Source organism: Seriola aureovittata, chromosome 18, assembly GCF_021018895.1.
Source record: "Seriola aureovittata isolate HTS-2021-v1 ecotype China chromosome 18, ASM2101889v1, whole genome shotgun sequence".
Taxonomy (NCBI): Eukaryota; Metazoa; Chordata; class Actinopteri; order Carangiformes; family Carangidae; genus Seriola; species Seriola aureovittata.
In genome coordinates this window covers 9,024,545-9,041,060 of record NC_079381.1, presented here as the reverse complement: position 1 = coordinate 9,041,060, position 16,516 = coordinate 9,024,545, and the positions used below count along the sequence as shown (strand labels likewise).

At 41.8% G+C, this 16,516-nt stretch overlaps 1 protein-coding gene across 2 annotated transcripts in view; it reads right to left on the bottom strand.

Moving 5' to 3' along the window:
- grin3a (glutamate receptor, ionotropic, N-methyl-D-aspartate 3A) overlaps positions 1 to 16,516 on the bottom strand; it is a 43,733-nt gene that overhangs the window by 9,774 nt on the left and 17,443 nt on the right. For both annotated transcript variants that reach the window (XM_056404370.1, XM_056404369.1), the window contains exons 3-9: positions 11,049 to 11,718; positions 9,621 to 10,004; positions 8,525 to 8,670; positions 6,337 to 6,452; positions 5,412 to 5,563; positions 1,870 to 2,031; positions 1,456 to 1,526 (exon numbers count right to left, since the gene is read on the bottom strand). In XM_056404370.1, coding sequence (XP_056260345.1) covers positions 1,456 to 1,526; positions 1,870 to 2,031; positions 5,412 to 5,563; positions 6,337 to 6,452; positions 8,525 to 8,670; positions 9,621 to 10,004; positions 11,049 to 11,718 — 1,701 coding nt within the window. The remainder of the gene's footprint in view (positions 1 to 1,455; positions 1,527 to 1,869; positions 2,032 to 5,411; positions 5,564 to 6,336; positions 6,453 to 8,524; positions 8,671 to 9,620; positions 10,005 to 11,048; positions 11,719 to 16,516) is intronic.

The window sequence follows — 16,516 nt, the reverse complement described above, 5'->3', positions numbered from 1 at the left end:
TTGGATGAGGATCCTGTTAGTATCCTGCCACATACAGTATTTATCTGAGGGCAGCCAGGATGTTGTCTGAGCTACTTCTCACATATAAAGGGCTTTGTTGGCATTCAAGGGAAATTTAAATGTGCTTGTTGCATAGTCAGGATGGCAGATCACAGTGGCTTTTTCTTTTTTTTATGTGCCCCTGCTTATACTTATTAAGCAGTGAGCAATAATTTTGTTTTGGGGGGGGATTAGCTCTCTCAGCAGAATCCATATTACTGCTTGGATTCATCAAGAGCTCCCTCAAACAGCAGAGCCTTTCCCACCAAATCTAACTATAATCACCATTTGCTTTAAACAGTCGCTTCCTAGACATGCCTCTAAATGAAGTAAAGCACTCTGAATGAGAAGAAACACTGGCGTTTAAAGACTTGAAGTGGTGGGAAAATGGAGGGTGCAGTGGTTTGACACCACTCTGAGGAGTAAAATACACCCTGATAGAAAATAAACATGAAAATATTGTCATAACGCTGACAATATTGCAATTATTGTCAGCATTACATCTCTTCTCTACACCATTTGGTTAAAATGAGTGGCAGTCCTATTTTTGACAAATCTTTGCATGTCAAGAGTCAAAACTAAATGTACTAATGGGTCTTAAATGATTACAACACAACTGGGCTCAGATGACATTCAGTTCAATGCTTAAAGGTTCCATATTGTAGAAAGTGAGATTTCCATATCTTTTTTTTGTTTGTTTATTCAGCAGTTCAAGGTGTTACATAAATACTGTCAAAGTATTCAGAAACTACCTTGAAACAAGCCGTCAATTCTGTCATTTTGTGATGTCACTGAGGTCGGCCATACCCCCAGCGCCGGCCCACTCAGACCCGCTGTCTGAACTTTTTTAATTAACAACACGACACCAAGCTTTCATTCTGAGCTAAGAAGCTACAAGACTGAAAAATGTCAGGGAAACATTGAATCGTTGGATGTCAGGAAGCCATTATCTCATTGCACAGCTTTGCCAAGGATATTAGAGACCAGTGGCTAAAATGTATTTTTTTCTGAATCACAAGAGCATTTTAAGTCATTGCCATTTGCATTTACCACCGAGTTTAATTTTTACCAAGCTACAATAGTACACTACGATCTGTTACCTGTGGTTGGCCTGGCTGTGCGTCACTCAGAAAACAGTCACAACAACACACACAAGAGCTCCAGAGAGAGACGTGAGAGATTAGATGTAAAACCACAACTATCTCCTCTGAGATGGTTTTTGATACTTAAAACCACAAAGATATCTTCATAACTTCAACTAAAACACCAGAAAAGTGTAAAATATGGGACCTTTTAAATCAAATTCATGAAAAAAACATTACATTTAGTGTCAGTGTATTGCAGTACTTGTCTACTGGATTCATTGGATTGAGCTGAAACTGAACTGAGACCAGCCTTCAGTGACAGGGACAGTACCTCTTCTCTGGCTTGGTAACAGTTGGTAGTTTGTCATCGGTGAAGACCGAGTTGAGGGCCCGGTGTAATCTCTGGAAAACAAGCAACACATTGGCTGTCAAATGCGTAGTGGAAATGATTTGCCTGTTTTTCTGTGATTATTCTGGTGGTTACTGGCAATGCTAAAGTGTGTGTGTGTGTATGTGTGAGAAAGAGAGGGAGAGAGAGGAAAGTGAAAGAGAGCAGTAATCAAAACTGTGTCACTGTCTAAATGCATATGGACCATACATATTGCTGCTATCCCTGTGTACTTTGAAATTGTCTATGTTTATTTTGTGCTATGATGACTTAAAGTAGTGAGTAGTCCTCTTCTGGCTGCAGTGTAGCTGTGTTCCAACTTGTTTTGAAAGTGTGTGTGTGTGTGTGTGTTCACACCTGGCTCGTGTGCAGCCAGTATTTGAAGCGTGGCTCCTTGACCCTCGGGATCACCAGCTTGTACACAATGTGTTCCGCTATGGTGGTCAGTAGAGATAAGGCCACGCCCACACACAGCATCACAAACAGACCGGAGAAGTGCTTTATGCCCATCTGCAGCGTCTGGAGAGAGACACGAGTTTTAATGAGCGGCGGTGGGAGGCAGGGAAAGAAAGTGGAGAGATGGGAAGATTCATATCTACTGTCTCTAATGGAGGAGTAGTTGTCTGAAAAATTCTTTCCAGGAAGTACAACAATAAAACGTCCCTCAGGTTGTGCTGCATGGTGATAAAACAGTCACATAACAAGATAACACAAGATTCCACTTTTACAAATTTAACATTTATATTTAATTATTAATCAAACCCTTTATCTTGAAATCCCCGTGGTCCGTGTATATTGCTTTATGCAAGCCACGTCATACAATATATATACATGTCTTTTTGCACAAAGTACAGCAGTTTAAGGTCAATGGATCCACTATGTCAAAGACTTTTTTAGTCTTTTTTAGTGTGCACTGCGTTTTGTGTTTTGTACTGTAACAAAAATAAATAAATAATTGAGAACAATATGGAAACTGCATGCACGAGCAGCCTTATCTTATTGAAACAGATGTTTTCAGTAGGAAGTGTGGCCGTAGGTTTTTGTTGGTGTATACAGCCAACACTTTAATGATAACACGAGTGTAATTTTCTTATTATTTTGCCATTATAACCCATGAAAGGTGGGAACCCGCTGATGTATTCACCGCAGTCGTAAGTTCCCACCGTCTCAATTACAGCAAGTTTTCGCCGACCTCCTGAGAGTCATCGGCTCCCTTTTTGTTTTCCAAACTCCATTTAAAAACAGCTTGCATAGACAGTACGCTGCAATGACAAATGTAATGCATGGTATATTTTTTGTCCCCATAACTTAACACTGCCATCACTACAGCTGTAAAAGCTATTTATGGCTATTTCAGAGAAATGAGAAATGTGAAATAAAGTATCAGTTACTTCTCCTGGACATTTACATTGTTTCGTTTAAATCACTGAGATTTAAGCTTCTAAGAAAAACCCTCAGACTGTCTCGCTCTGGGATATCACACCTATTACTGAGATTATGATTTTTTTTTTTTCTTCAGATCTTAATTTGCTCTTATTCTCTCCTGGATGTATCGGTGTGGAGAAACCTCTCAGAAATGCTTTAGCAGTCTGCACGTGCAGCCAGCTCCAAATGTAATATCACACTTTTCTTAATTGAGCACTTGTTGCTGTTACTGCAGATGCACATTCTTATAAGGATGTTTTTTTTTACCGCAGAGTATGGAGCGATACAGCAGCAGCTGCGATGATTGCATTATAAAGTCATGTTGGAAAGGAATACATGATGGATTAAATTCGTCATTGCAGTATTGTGACTTGGCGAGCCGGCTGTAATGAAATTTTGGAGGGTGGGAGCCGATGATTCCTGGGAAGTCGCGCAGTAGAGACAGTAAGTGGCATCTGACTGCAGGGGAACACATTTCAAACTGTACTGTCATAGGGAAATAAAATTACAGTGGTGTTATCCTTTTTAACAGTAAGACACGCTTACTGAACATACATGACACTAATCTGTTATACTCAACTGCATAAAAAGCAGTGCAAGTTGGTGTGTATTAACCCTCTCCCAACATTCCTCGCAGATATAGATTTTGCACATGCTCTTGGCTACACACGCACTTCCTGTCAGTTGTAACCGTATAAAACAATCATTTATCACAGTGATCTTATAATTCACAACACCGTTATGTTTTCCCCGGTCATTGGTTCACTACTCTCGTTGATTAATTGCAAAAAATTTGCTGCAAAAGTCGACGAACAACTTCAATAAAGCGCCATAACGCTCATAATCTGCATCCCTTTGGTCACAATTTATTCATGGTAATGTTAAGCTTGGCCCTCTTAATGTTAGCTAATTGAATAATATGTCATTTATTAGTATTGATTTTATTACTTCAAATGGGATCAACTTCTTTGGGGTGACAGGGAGCTGGCGGGATGCCAGAGGGTTTGGCTTGACTCACTGAAGCCAATCCATCAGATTTTTCATCTTTTCAGGATCCCCGGCTCGCTGCTGCTGCTGCTGCTGCTGCTGCTGCTGGTGTAGCACTCATTCATCGGAATAAAAGATTGCTAAAAAAAAAATGCTGAGCCATGACTAAAGTGAGCCAGCCTTGTCAGTAATTCATACACTACTTATATCACGTGAATTTCCCGCTGATGTTGTCCAGTGTTTGTTGTGACTGCACACTGTAACCGTGCCAAAACATTCTACTTTTGTTACACTTGACGACGCTGTATTTGCAAGTGGATTTAAAAACATCGGTTAGGGTGGATATATGTTGTGCTGCATATTTTACGTATCATAGTCTACAGCGTTCAGTATACATAACATGAGAAAATGGAGCGTGCACATGATCATCACACCGCGATTTCTGATAGTCAACTGTCTGCTGTAGTTGTATGTAAAATTAAATGACACACAGATGAAACAGAATACTGGGTGAGCAGCTTCCTCTGCCGTCACTATAGGCAGGCGGAGGAAGGCATGATGCTGAGAAATGAAATGTACCTGGAGCAATTTAAATGTCTGCAACTGTAGATAGCATCTATAACAAGTCTAGCTGTTGCACAGTGGAAAATGGTTCATTCAGCGACACTGAATCTGTGCCACTGCAGTGTAGCACTTCTGCTGCTCGTACAAGCCTCATTAGACGATTAATCTACATTCGCGTGTTTGGTATTTCGGTGATGCTGTCATTCAAAGGCACGCACCAATGAATGCTGCTTAATTATGAACAACCAGCTGATTATTATATCGCCTGTCACACACACTATGCAAGACAAAATAAATAATGAAGAGCATAGTACAAATACAGGGAGAAGATGAGGCAGAGGAGGTGTACAGGGGAGTTAGTTTTTAATCCAGGCTTGGAAAATGGGGTGTGTGCGGTCCGGACTGAGCTGGGAGAAGCTTTTAGGGATTCCAGAGTCGCAGCTGGGAGGAGGGATGGCCAGGCTGCTAAGAGAGCTAAGTGCTTTGTAATAGCAGAACAACAACATGGACCATGGGGGCCCGGACTGCTTAGGCCTGAAGTTATGGGGACGATACAGCTTGGTTAGCAGCTGGAGGGTCAGGGGCCAGGGTCTGAATTAGAGGGGAGCAATTACTGTTCATGAAGGTTGTGGAGGGAGTGCAGGGAAAGTGTTCTGATGGCAGAGTCAGAGTCCTTGGTCAGGATTTGTTTGAGGGGCTTTGTAAAATAATCCCCCATGATAGAAGTAGACAGCAGATAGACAAAAGACTACTTCTATATAATTATGAAATATTTGAAATGACCTGAGGTGTAATTTATTAGCTTTTATATTTGGACCATATCCACTGGTTGTGATGAGGAGATGCTGCAAGTCACAACTCAGCATGTCTTCATCAACAGGAACAATAGTGTGCTGCTGTTGTATGTAGCAGGTGGTTTTTACCTCAGTCACAGCGAAGCTCCGCTTCCCGCAGGGCACAACCTTGTACCATTTGTCATGCAGCATGTCCATGAAGCCGTCTGACTTGTACTGACTAACAAGCTCAGAGAAGTTGGAGGTGAGAGGAGAGTTCTGAGGGAGGCCGATGCCGTAGCCTGCCAGTGGACACATAACAAACACACAGACACACGCACACACACACACACACACACAAACAAAAACACTCAGTACTGACTCTTGACTTCTCCGTCACAAGAAAATAATTGTCACTTCAAAACCATGTGCTGCCATTATATTATTTCACTGGTTTATAGCCGTTCGCAGGAATAGCAGCTGAGCAGAAAGAAGGCAGTGTTGGCAATTTTGCAGGTACTTGAAAATGTCAGTATATCTCTGAATTTCTCAGCATGCCAGGAAAGTGTGACAAATTCAGTGATAGCCAATTACAGAAGTAGCTCGTCTTGGTAGGAAGCACGCTGATTGATCTGTATTATATCCTGAAGGCTTAAGGGTGCATTAAGTAATTAACAACAACACTGGAATGTGGGACCGTGGTGTCCTGTAATGGAAGCAACCACCATGGGAACATTTTCACAGTGGGAGGAAGAGGCTTGCTAAATGGACCACAGATTAACAGTAGACAGTGAAGAATGTAAAGCTTTTGAAAGCCAGAAGATTAGCTGCTGTTCAAGCGTTGAGTGGCTGATATTGTTAAATTCAGGAGTGTCCTAAAAACGCTCATGGTCAGTTGGTCTGCAGTCACGCAGAAAGACCTCTTAAAATCAAGTGACAATTAAAAAAACCAACGCATGTTTGAGTGATTCTTAATCAACCAATAACCTTACTGCTTAGACAACAAACCCACTAAGGTGGAAAACATAATTTTATGAGCAAATGAATCGTCACATAAGAAGCTTCCATGTGTTACCTTCTATAGCGAAGGGTTTTCCAACTGTTAGTGTTTTACAGTCTGCATCTATGGAGACCTCGTAGTCCAGCAGAGCTTTGTCCATGATGAATGCGTCCAGTTTCTGAGGGTCAGCCCTGTAAACACACAACAAGAAGAAAATCCTCCGAGTGCAACGCAAATGCAGATGTAGCAGAAAGAGGTCGGACTCCGTCTGCTTCTGGAACTCTAGATAACAACAAACTGTTGCTCCAGACACAGAAACTGTCGGGATTTTCTGTTGAGCTATTTGCAAACTAACAAACTGTGTGTGTGTGTGTGTGTGTGTGTGTGTGTTTCTATGATCAGACAGTTACACACTGTAATGCTGGAACAGAAGCATTAGCCCGAATGACTGAGTTTTATGAGAATCTGATCATTTGAGATGTTATTGATGAGTGCCGGATGTTTCATTGTGGTAACAAATATGACAGTAGCACTAACTAAAATCTCATGGCTCTGAACCACAGAAGCTTCCAGAAAACCCTCTGAAATTCACATGAAAAATTAAACCCCCCCCCCCCGCCCCCGAGACGTGAACTGGAATGAACCTTTACTTAGTGTCATCTTCCCCCTCGTCTGCTTCTCCAAGACTAGACTAATTTTCTCTGCTTTTGTACCCACGTCACTCTTCTGTCTGTTTTTATAGGTTTTTTTTTTTTTTTTTTTAATGCTTTCACTTCATAAACACGTAACGCTACTTGACAGAAAAAAATAAGAAGTGAAGTAATGAATAATGATAGACAGATTTCTCTCAACCTTTTGCTTTGTCCGGGATTTCCCAATACTTCCTCTGATCATATGGCATTACAATTACTGCCTTTATTTGTCTTCCTCACTCCAAGCCTGTTATACAGGTGAAATATTGTGACAACACAGCAACGAGGCTTTTACAAATCAACTGTAAAACATCTTCACGGACAGCTAAAGCCTGCTGGGATACAAGTGATAAAGCTTCTTTTTTTTTTTTCCAAGACTTACTCTGTTTTTTGTTTGTTATCAAGGACAGTGTTTGAAATCCTCCGCTATCTTCCACCCACGAGCTGGCTGTTCATTATGACAGGCTGAGTTAGCTTGAAGCTTATGTCCTTGGTATTTCCACCAAAGTATGAAACTGATGTTGCGTATTTTATGACCCTAGCACGACCCCGGCATCAACCAATTAACTAACCAATATGATGCTACTGCTTCTTCTGCGTCATCGTCTTCGGTTAATGCCTCTAAAAGGAGTTGAATCGTGCAAAAGCATCTCAGTGCCATAAATGGAAAACAGCACTGGTGACAGGAAGCCATTTCTGTAATGTGGCTTTATTTTACGAGGCGACGTAAGACACAGCGGTTCTGTTAGTGTTGAATCTCTGAGGTTGATCAGGGAAAAGTCTTCATCATGAAGTAACACTTTAATAAGAAAGTAATTTAACAGAGTTTTAATAGCTGTTGAAACTAGATACAGCTATAACACGATTCACATAATACTCACAGTATGATAATGTCACTGATAAATAATGCCTGGCTCCTCGCGGAGTAAACCCTGAGCAGCGAGTATGCTTGTATGGCTGTCTTGTTCCCCTGGTTGTAATTTTCTAAAGATGACATTTTTCCTTGAACCCTCTAATCAGCATATTACAAGCTCAGTAAAAAAAAAAAAAAAAAAAAAAATTGTGTTTCATCCATTCAAATTCTGTCCTAACCAGCCTAGGCCTGCATTCCAGCTGCCTTCTCTCACTATATTCTTGCTTGGCTCCACGGGGATGCCAGTTGAATGTCGAAGCAGCTTAGGATGACAGCAATGGCAGGGTAAGGAGGAGGGTGAGACTTGAATGCGGGCAGGCAGGCTTGCAGTGGGAACAGCAGCAGCAGGGATGCAATTTTTTTCACCCCCACAGTCTTGGCTTTCCTTGGACATGCGACTAAGAGATTTCTTTTCTTCTTTTTTTTCTTTTCTTTTCTTTTTTTTTTTTTCAGAGATGATACAGTTTCTTTGTTTCCATTTGTGCAACCAGAGAGGAATTAGGTTTGAAAGGAATGATGACAGTAGATGACAGAGATATGGGAATAACCTGGTTCACTGGAGAGCACCATCTGTACACCTGAATATTTATGTGTATATGCGTGCGTGTGCGCGTGTGTGCTGTACTGTATGTGGGCTGTATGTATAACCTCGCCTTACTTGAGATTGTGTATTCCATCTGGTGTTGCCGGGACGTTGTATCTTCTCATATACTCGTGCATCTCAGGGAAACTCTTCTTGACGTAGTCCTCTGCGCTGCTTTCTCTCACTGTGGCGAAGCGGAATCCCTGAGAGGGATGGTGCAACTGCAGGAAAGCAAGAAGAAACTGAGGTGTTTCTTCTAAAAATTGACGTCAAAAAGTATTAATATTAACATTGGTATTTTCTATTTCGGTTTGTTGTTTCTCTCTCTCTTTTTTTTTTTTTTTGGTTGGAATTTTTCAATACCCAGATGTAAAAGAAATACTCTTACAAGAACTTTTCTTTTGTCCTGCACTCTTGTGATTCAAGGAGTTGGTGAGTCGGCTAAAAAGAATGAATTATCTTACCTCAATAGCCTTTTTTTTTCTAAAAGTGGTTTCATTTAAAGAATATATTTGCCAACTAAGGACCGTCAAGTGGCTCTTCTAAAATGTAGAATAGATAATTGATCTTCTGGTCTGCACTTTTATCGAGTGCACATCAAGGACATTTTCAAAGAGAAGTTCCACAACAGCTTGTTAATTATCATAAAGTCAGCCATGTTTGCAATGACAGACGGTGTACCAGAAAGACATGAAGAAAAAAACAAATTAAACCCAGTCAGTTTCATAACCACATTTTCTTTTTCAAATGGAAATGTTTTGCCCCATTTTAATCTGAACGGAAGTAAAGAAAAATAGAAAATAAAGAAATAAAATAAATATTCTGATGAAATGAATGCCCTGAAACTGTATGTCTCTATGACATCAAAAATTCTTCATCTCTATCAGGTGTTTGACCCAGATTTGACCCAGTGCCCTAACCAGCCACCGACTGTCATCAGATTCTGATTCAAATGGGGATAAATCGTGATTTGTGCATTTCATAGTTGCGTCCCACCCACTTCAAACCAGTGAGAAGAGCACAGAGAAATAATTAGTGCAGAAATCTCTGATGTAAAATAACTAAAACCGTTGGGCAGAGAATAGTATAATCAACTTTTTTTTTTTTTTTTTTTTTTTTTTTTAGGGAAAATGCAGTTATTAGTAGTGCTGCACCTTTCTGACTTTGGTACCTTTGGGTCATGTATCCCTGACAGTTGTTCGTAGGTCTTCTCCCCGACCATGACAGCAGCCAGGTTCGCTGTGTAGGTGGACAGACAGAACAGACAGAAGATGGCCCAGAGATTCATCAGCAGGCGTCCCGTCCAGCACTTTGGCGGCTTGATGGCCACCGTCCTCCCAAAGAGAATAGCGTAGCACACGTTGAGCGCAGAGGAGAAGGAGAACACCCGGTCTCGGTTGCGTCCACGCGGCGTCATACCAAACGGGCTGTGCCACTCGTACAGGGTGAGGAAGACGGCGGTGACATGGAGGGAGACGAAGATGCCGAGCCACATGGACCAGTGGAGAGGCCACATGAAGGCCCCGATGGGTGCAGCTGTGTCGCGAGTACGAACCTGCGCAGGGGGGGGGGGGGCAGGGTAGAAAACTAATAACTAAAATTTTTAAAGGCAATATGTCATCATCATTACTGTATTTTATTGCTGCTCTTAATTTTCACAGGTTGTTCACAATAACCTCAAAAAATAGGCGCACTGTGTTCTCTTATTCTGATCATCATTTTTGTCCGCTATTAACAGTGCTATCTTTTTTTTATTTATTTATTTTTTTTTACGACACAGTGTTGGGTTAAAGTGTGCGGTTATTTGTTCATCATAAATCCATTAAATAATTAGACATGGTCCTTTTTCACCAACTGAAACAGGAACAGGAGACTCAACAAGAGCAGGATGGGATGGGAAGAAATAAACTGTGAACAGGCAATATGGGAGGAAGGTTTCAACCCCCCCCAACCACGTACTATATATAAACACTATGTTTAATGAAATCAAATCACACATGGAATCTACACATTCATTAGCCATGTCTTCATTGGACATAAATTATCTTCACTGCACTGTTGTCAGGTGCAAAACTGATGGGGTATAAAGGTGCTGTGTGTGACATTGTTGTTCATTGAGAGGATTCCTGAGGTGAAATGGGGGGAAGAAAATAGAAATATTATGGACAATGGAAGAGACATCCACTGTAAATAAAGCAGAATGTCTCCCTCTGTAGTGGCGTGTTAGGAGGAGGAGAAGATAGAGTGATTACCACTGTCGCTATGCCTGTCAACTGGTGAGACTAGCTGTAGTAATTGCAGTAATAGGGTCACCTCACAAAGCTGTTCGCTCCTCACCGGTCTAGCCCCATATGGGGAATTGCATTAGATTCCAATAATGTAGGTCTTGCAGTAATAAAACTCTGCCATATTGATACTGACCACCAGCATACCAAGCGGAAAGAGTTGAGGTGAGTTCAATGACAGAGAGCAGAGAAGGGTGGGCCAAAGAGTAGCAGAAGAGAGTAATAGGAGGTGGAGCGAGGAGAAAAAAAAGAAAAAATCTATATATAATGAGGAGAAAAAGAAGTGAGGCAGCAAGAGAAAGAGCAGCACTGACCAGAATTCCAAGGCTGGTGGAGAAGAAGGGTGAGGTGAAGTCAATGACTTGGCTTCTGGCTGAATTAATGCTAAATGAAGTCACTGCCAGGTGGGCAGCGCCACTGAGCAGATCACCCACCAATCCCGTCCAGCGACCGTTCTTAAACCCGCCATACTTCCCATCGCCGACAATGTAGAGGTCGTAAGTGAAGCCCATGTCCTCGCCCAGCTTCTCCAGCAGGTCAATGCAGTATCCATAACAGCACTTCTTCAGGTCAGTGGAAACAGATCCGTTGGGTCCCGCGAGGTTTTGGAAAAGTCCTTCCAAAACCGAAGATTCGTTGGTGAGCGGGTCGAGGCACAGTTGGCCTGCGGGACACAGTCCGTCCCCGTCCACCTCGCGGGTAAACACAAACGGGTGCTCCACCAGCGTCACCACCCGCATGTGCAGCCTCGTGGGTCGGCGCCAATCACCTCCACCTCCCGAACCCGCATGGCTTGGCCAGGCCCTCTGGTCCATCAGAACTCTCCCCCTGCGCCAGCGTCCCAGGCGGGTCCAGGTTGGCTGGCCGAGGGGGTCCAGCTGGAGGGACCAGATGTAGTGATGGGCCTCTGAGATGACATTCTGGCTGTGACTGTCTCTGGATATAAAGCCGCTCTGGCCCTCGAATGACGTGTTGGATAGGAATCTGAGGGGAATGAAAGGAAAGAAATAACAGGAGAAAGGAGAGGAAGGGGGGGAGAAGAGTGGTGGAAGGAGAATGGGAGTGAAAGGATAGCAGAGGAGTTAGAGGAGGAAAGATCATTTTCAGGCTGGCCGTAATTTCAGTTATCTCTGGTGTTTCATTCCTTGCAGGTATGTCGCTATAAATTACTGAAAGAAAACTGTGGACAACATACAGATTAGTGGGTAAATAAATCTCCTTTGCTTTCTATATGTTAAGTTTCCAAAGTTGAAACTGGGGTCAAGATCTGAAAGCAACATTGCAGACTTGATGTGTGACAGTACGTATGACGGAAGTCTGTAAATCTTGACGGTGGGAATTTAGATTCGGTTTGGTTTGAATGCTTCAGTAACATGGAGCAAGGTGTTTGTCTCCATTTCCCACTAGCAGCCAAATATAGTAATTCATCGGGTTTATGATTATTAACCAATAATTAGTGTCATCCTTCTTGCCAAAAACATTCACTGTTAAGTGGTCAATTACCAGAGACTACGGTCAAAATTTTTTACAAATGTTGCTCTTCCATTTCCAATTGGATGCTTTTATTTTCTAAGTGTAAAAGACATCAGAAACTGAGTCAAATGTTTAAACGTTCAAATAAATATGTGGTGTGGTCTGTAGATACTGCAGTAGTTCAGTTTCAAACTTGTGTGAGAAATTAATCTGCCTATGCTTATAGTATAAAAAAAGTTTGTGACCTGGAACATTGTTTCAAACCCTCTGGCCACAATCGTCTATGGAAAGGAACTACGTTTGTATCGGTGCCATTAATACGAGCCACACATTTTTTACTGTGCTGCAGGTGTACGATAGTAGCAAACACTAGTACGAAGGTTGGTCATATTAGGCTGAATGCCACTTGATCTGCTGATGCCATCAAAACAGGGGCCGACACCAGATGCCGTGCTTAAAGTGATGGTTGAGATTATTTGATGTTTGTAAGGGTTGTAGTACTTATCTATAATCAGTGGATTACCTGCAGTAGATTGGGATCGGCGCCCTGCCAGTTTAGAGAAGCAGTTGGGAGAACCGGCGCAGAAGCTGAGTGATGTACTGTGGTGTCGACAGGGCCAGCCACAAAAGACGTGTTAGTCACCAAAAAAAAGCCAGTATCGGTTGAAATATATGCTTTATTTTTTTTGATACTTTCACCACTTTATTTTGTTGTCAAACAGCCTTTTCCTTTGGAACTACATTTTCTCAACCACTGAACTACCATATTGCACTTGAACTGAAATGAACTTTTTCAATGAACATTTTGCAAGTGGCAAAACACTATTTGCGACTGGCTCCATCCACAGCGGCACATCGCTCAGGTTCTGTGCTGGTACTTCTGCCTACTTCTCCAAACTGAGAATACTGCAGGTAATACGCTGACTATGTACGAGTACCTCACACAACCCCATGTCAAGTAACTCAAAGTATCACTTCAAGGAACTGTAGATGTTCACATAATTCGCTATTCTGACTGAGCATCTCGGTTTCTGGTGAGGGAACAATCATGGTCATGGTGGTTAAAACGAGAAGTTACAGAAAGATTGTGTTTATGATTTAAATAAAGGAGAAAAAAAAAGAAGATTGATCCGCCCCAGACTGCTTCTTAAAATGTTTGTGGAGCTGTAACAGAATCGTGCTACACATCTGACTTTTGTTGAGGAAAACATTGTTTTCAGCATTTCAACAACAAATGACCAATGACTCTGTTTTTCTGGTGAAGACAGAAACAGAAACTAATCACAATTCAAAACCACCCAACACATATCTGCCTGAATTCAAGGTATTTTAAACAGACGCTGCAACCCAATGATCCACCTTACTTCAGAGTCCTTTTTTAATAAAGTTTCTTATTCAGTCTTCTTTCCACTCATCCATCTTGTTTATGCTCAGAGAAAGCTGAAACTCTAACTTTGTCTCTCTAATGAGACACGCAGAGTGAGAGTGCACGAAGCACAGTTCAACTCAAACAATCACGTTAACTGCAAGATGCACAGCAGCGGAAGAAGTTTTCTGCTTGCTTTGGGTTTTTTTGTTTGTTTGTTCATTTGCCAGTGAGGATATCACCTTTTCCAGACACCTTGTTGGTTTTTCTTTTTTCTTTTTTTTTTTTGTTGCTGGGATTTACAGGCTTAAAAGTACGATTTATGCTTTACCCTTGGTTAGTTTATACAAAAATTCCAATTTATTGGTGTAACACCAGCACCGGAGAGGTGTATTATCTTGGTGGCCCCAGTGGCTGTCTGGAGCCTGTGTGTGTGTGTGTGTGTGTGTGTGTGTGTGTGTGTGTGTGTGTGTGTGTATGTGTATGTGTATGTGTGTGACAGGATAAGACAGACTACGGTCCAGTGATCACGCCATCTCTCTCACTGAGCCATGCTACTGGCTGTCTGAGAGTGTCAGATACCAGAGCAGACGCACAAAAATCACATCCACACCCACACACACATACACACTTGTCTATTGGAATGGATATGTTTGGATGTAAGAATGAACGGAGGCATCCATTCTGTGCAGGGAGATGAACACTTCTTCAATACGCCTTCAGGAGGTAATGATGTAAATGATGTGACCTTTTCCAAAATGTTCCTTTTGTGTCACCTTGCTCACTGGAAAATGTCCCTTTCCACCACCTTGTCTACTTTCCTCCATCTTTTAACAGGCGTTAAACCAAGCTGACAGCTCAACTAGTCTGTCTGAAGGTCACTGTCTTCACTGCTGCTTGTAAATATGAAGCTACCTGGGGAGTGCGTCTCTCTCCTCGGTGTGCGCACTGGAAGTGACACGCTCGTGCACACTTCTGACAGCGCAGAGGGCGTTGCGTGTTAAAAGCGAAATGTCACATTTTAAGGAAAGGGCCACATATTACAACAGTTTCTACTTTATGTTTTAGTCAAGACCTTGATAACGTCTTTGGAGTGTTTTCATCTCTGGAATCTGAAGTTGCAGCCAGTTTCAGACGAACGCTGGCAGGGGATGTCAGGAGAGCCGAGTTGTATAAGTGGAGCTGAGTGTTTCACAGTTTTGCCTGCAGCGGGAAGTCGCTCCTTAGAAAGTCAGAGATGCTCTCTTTCACTCAAAGGCTGTGCCATCACTGCTCTTTCCCACTAGCATAACAAACATTACACGCTGCGACGAACATGGATACGAATGTCCAAGTCGAACACATAAGTGCTTAGGAGTGCACATGTGGATTTTTTGGCATGTAAGGGACCATTTCGACCGTTTTCCTCTCATGCATGAGCAAGGAGCAGCCAGGGAGCAATAAGCTGAAAACCCAGAGTGAAGTTAAAGTGCTGCTACTCCACTCACATATAATCAGATTTCAAGGTTTCTCATTACATTTGGGCTTGATCCTGATCGGATCCCCTCATTAATGAACTATTGAATTCCTCTAATCAGACCAGTTTGCAGTAGTTTAAGTAGTTGAACTGATGCACTTATAGGACTCCTCTTTTTGTGATGACCTAGGATGTTGGTCAGCTCAGTCATGGTCTAAAGTGGGTTTTCGTTACATTCAGTCTGGAAGAAGCAGCGATAGGTGATGTCATTTCTTGTTCTGTGTTTATTTATTTCTGTGGATAGAATTTGAGGTACTTGTACTTGACACGAGTACTTCCAGTTTACGCTTCACTACAGGGAAATGTTGTACTTCTTTCTCCACTACATCAATTTGATTGTTATAGTTACTAATTGTTTAACAAATTAAGATTGTCATACAGATTGACATACAGTATGATGAGCTTAGTAACTGTTGTGCATTTACAGATTCAACGCAAAGGTTTGTAAAATAGTTCAAATAAGCTCGGTCTCCACCAACTAAAAAGTAAAATGTTACTTGCACATCAATGCATCAGAAATAATCACCTAATAATATAATTGCATAACACTCAGGAAGATTTCCTGCATTGGTTACTTGTACTTTACATACTGTGTTATGAGTATTTTTGCAGTGCGGTGATGCTACTTGTACTGAAGTAAAAAACTTGTTGTGTCTGTTCCTCTGGCTCTCTGTATTATGGCAGTTCAGCTTTCACATATAATGAATCAATACTTTTGCTTGAGCTCATTTTCATTTGTTATAAATATTTTCCATGCGTGTGAAAGCAAAACTTCAAACATGAAAATATTCCCCCAAATAATTTCAGGTGTGGAGCAGTTAAAAGCCTAAAGGTTTGTTTTTTGTTTTTTCCAGTTGAATTGGTTAAATTTTTAAATTTTAATGTCTGATACTACCAGATGCGTCTTCTTTAGAATAAACTTTTAACCAATTAAGACTCTTTTTGAGAAACTAATCGCATAAAGCGTAACTCTCACAGAAGTTTGCTTTGCTTTCAGTGAATAATCAAAGGTTTGTTTGGAGAAGCTTGAATGACAAAAACCCACTGACGCACGCTAATGACTAGAGCCAGGACACGCTTGGTGCTTGGCGGAGACACAAAGTCTTTTTATGGTCTCTCAGTGTCAAACAAAGGCCAAGACATCCTCTTCGTCTGGAGTTGCTCCACTCCAAATACAAACTATGGTTCAACTCTTTATACAATGTGACATGATTCAGTTCCTCCTTATGAAATGGAGACATGGCATTTAAAGCAGAGGGGGTCTTGGTGGTATTTTAGGCTGAGGACTGACGTTGTGTGTGTGAATCACATCTAATACACAGCAGCACTCAGTCAATGTCTGCCTCATGTTCTTGCCTCGTACATCACCTAACAGAGACTTTGAGGATAATGTGGCGTATAACCGCAGTCTGCGTTTGTGTGCGCGT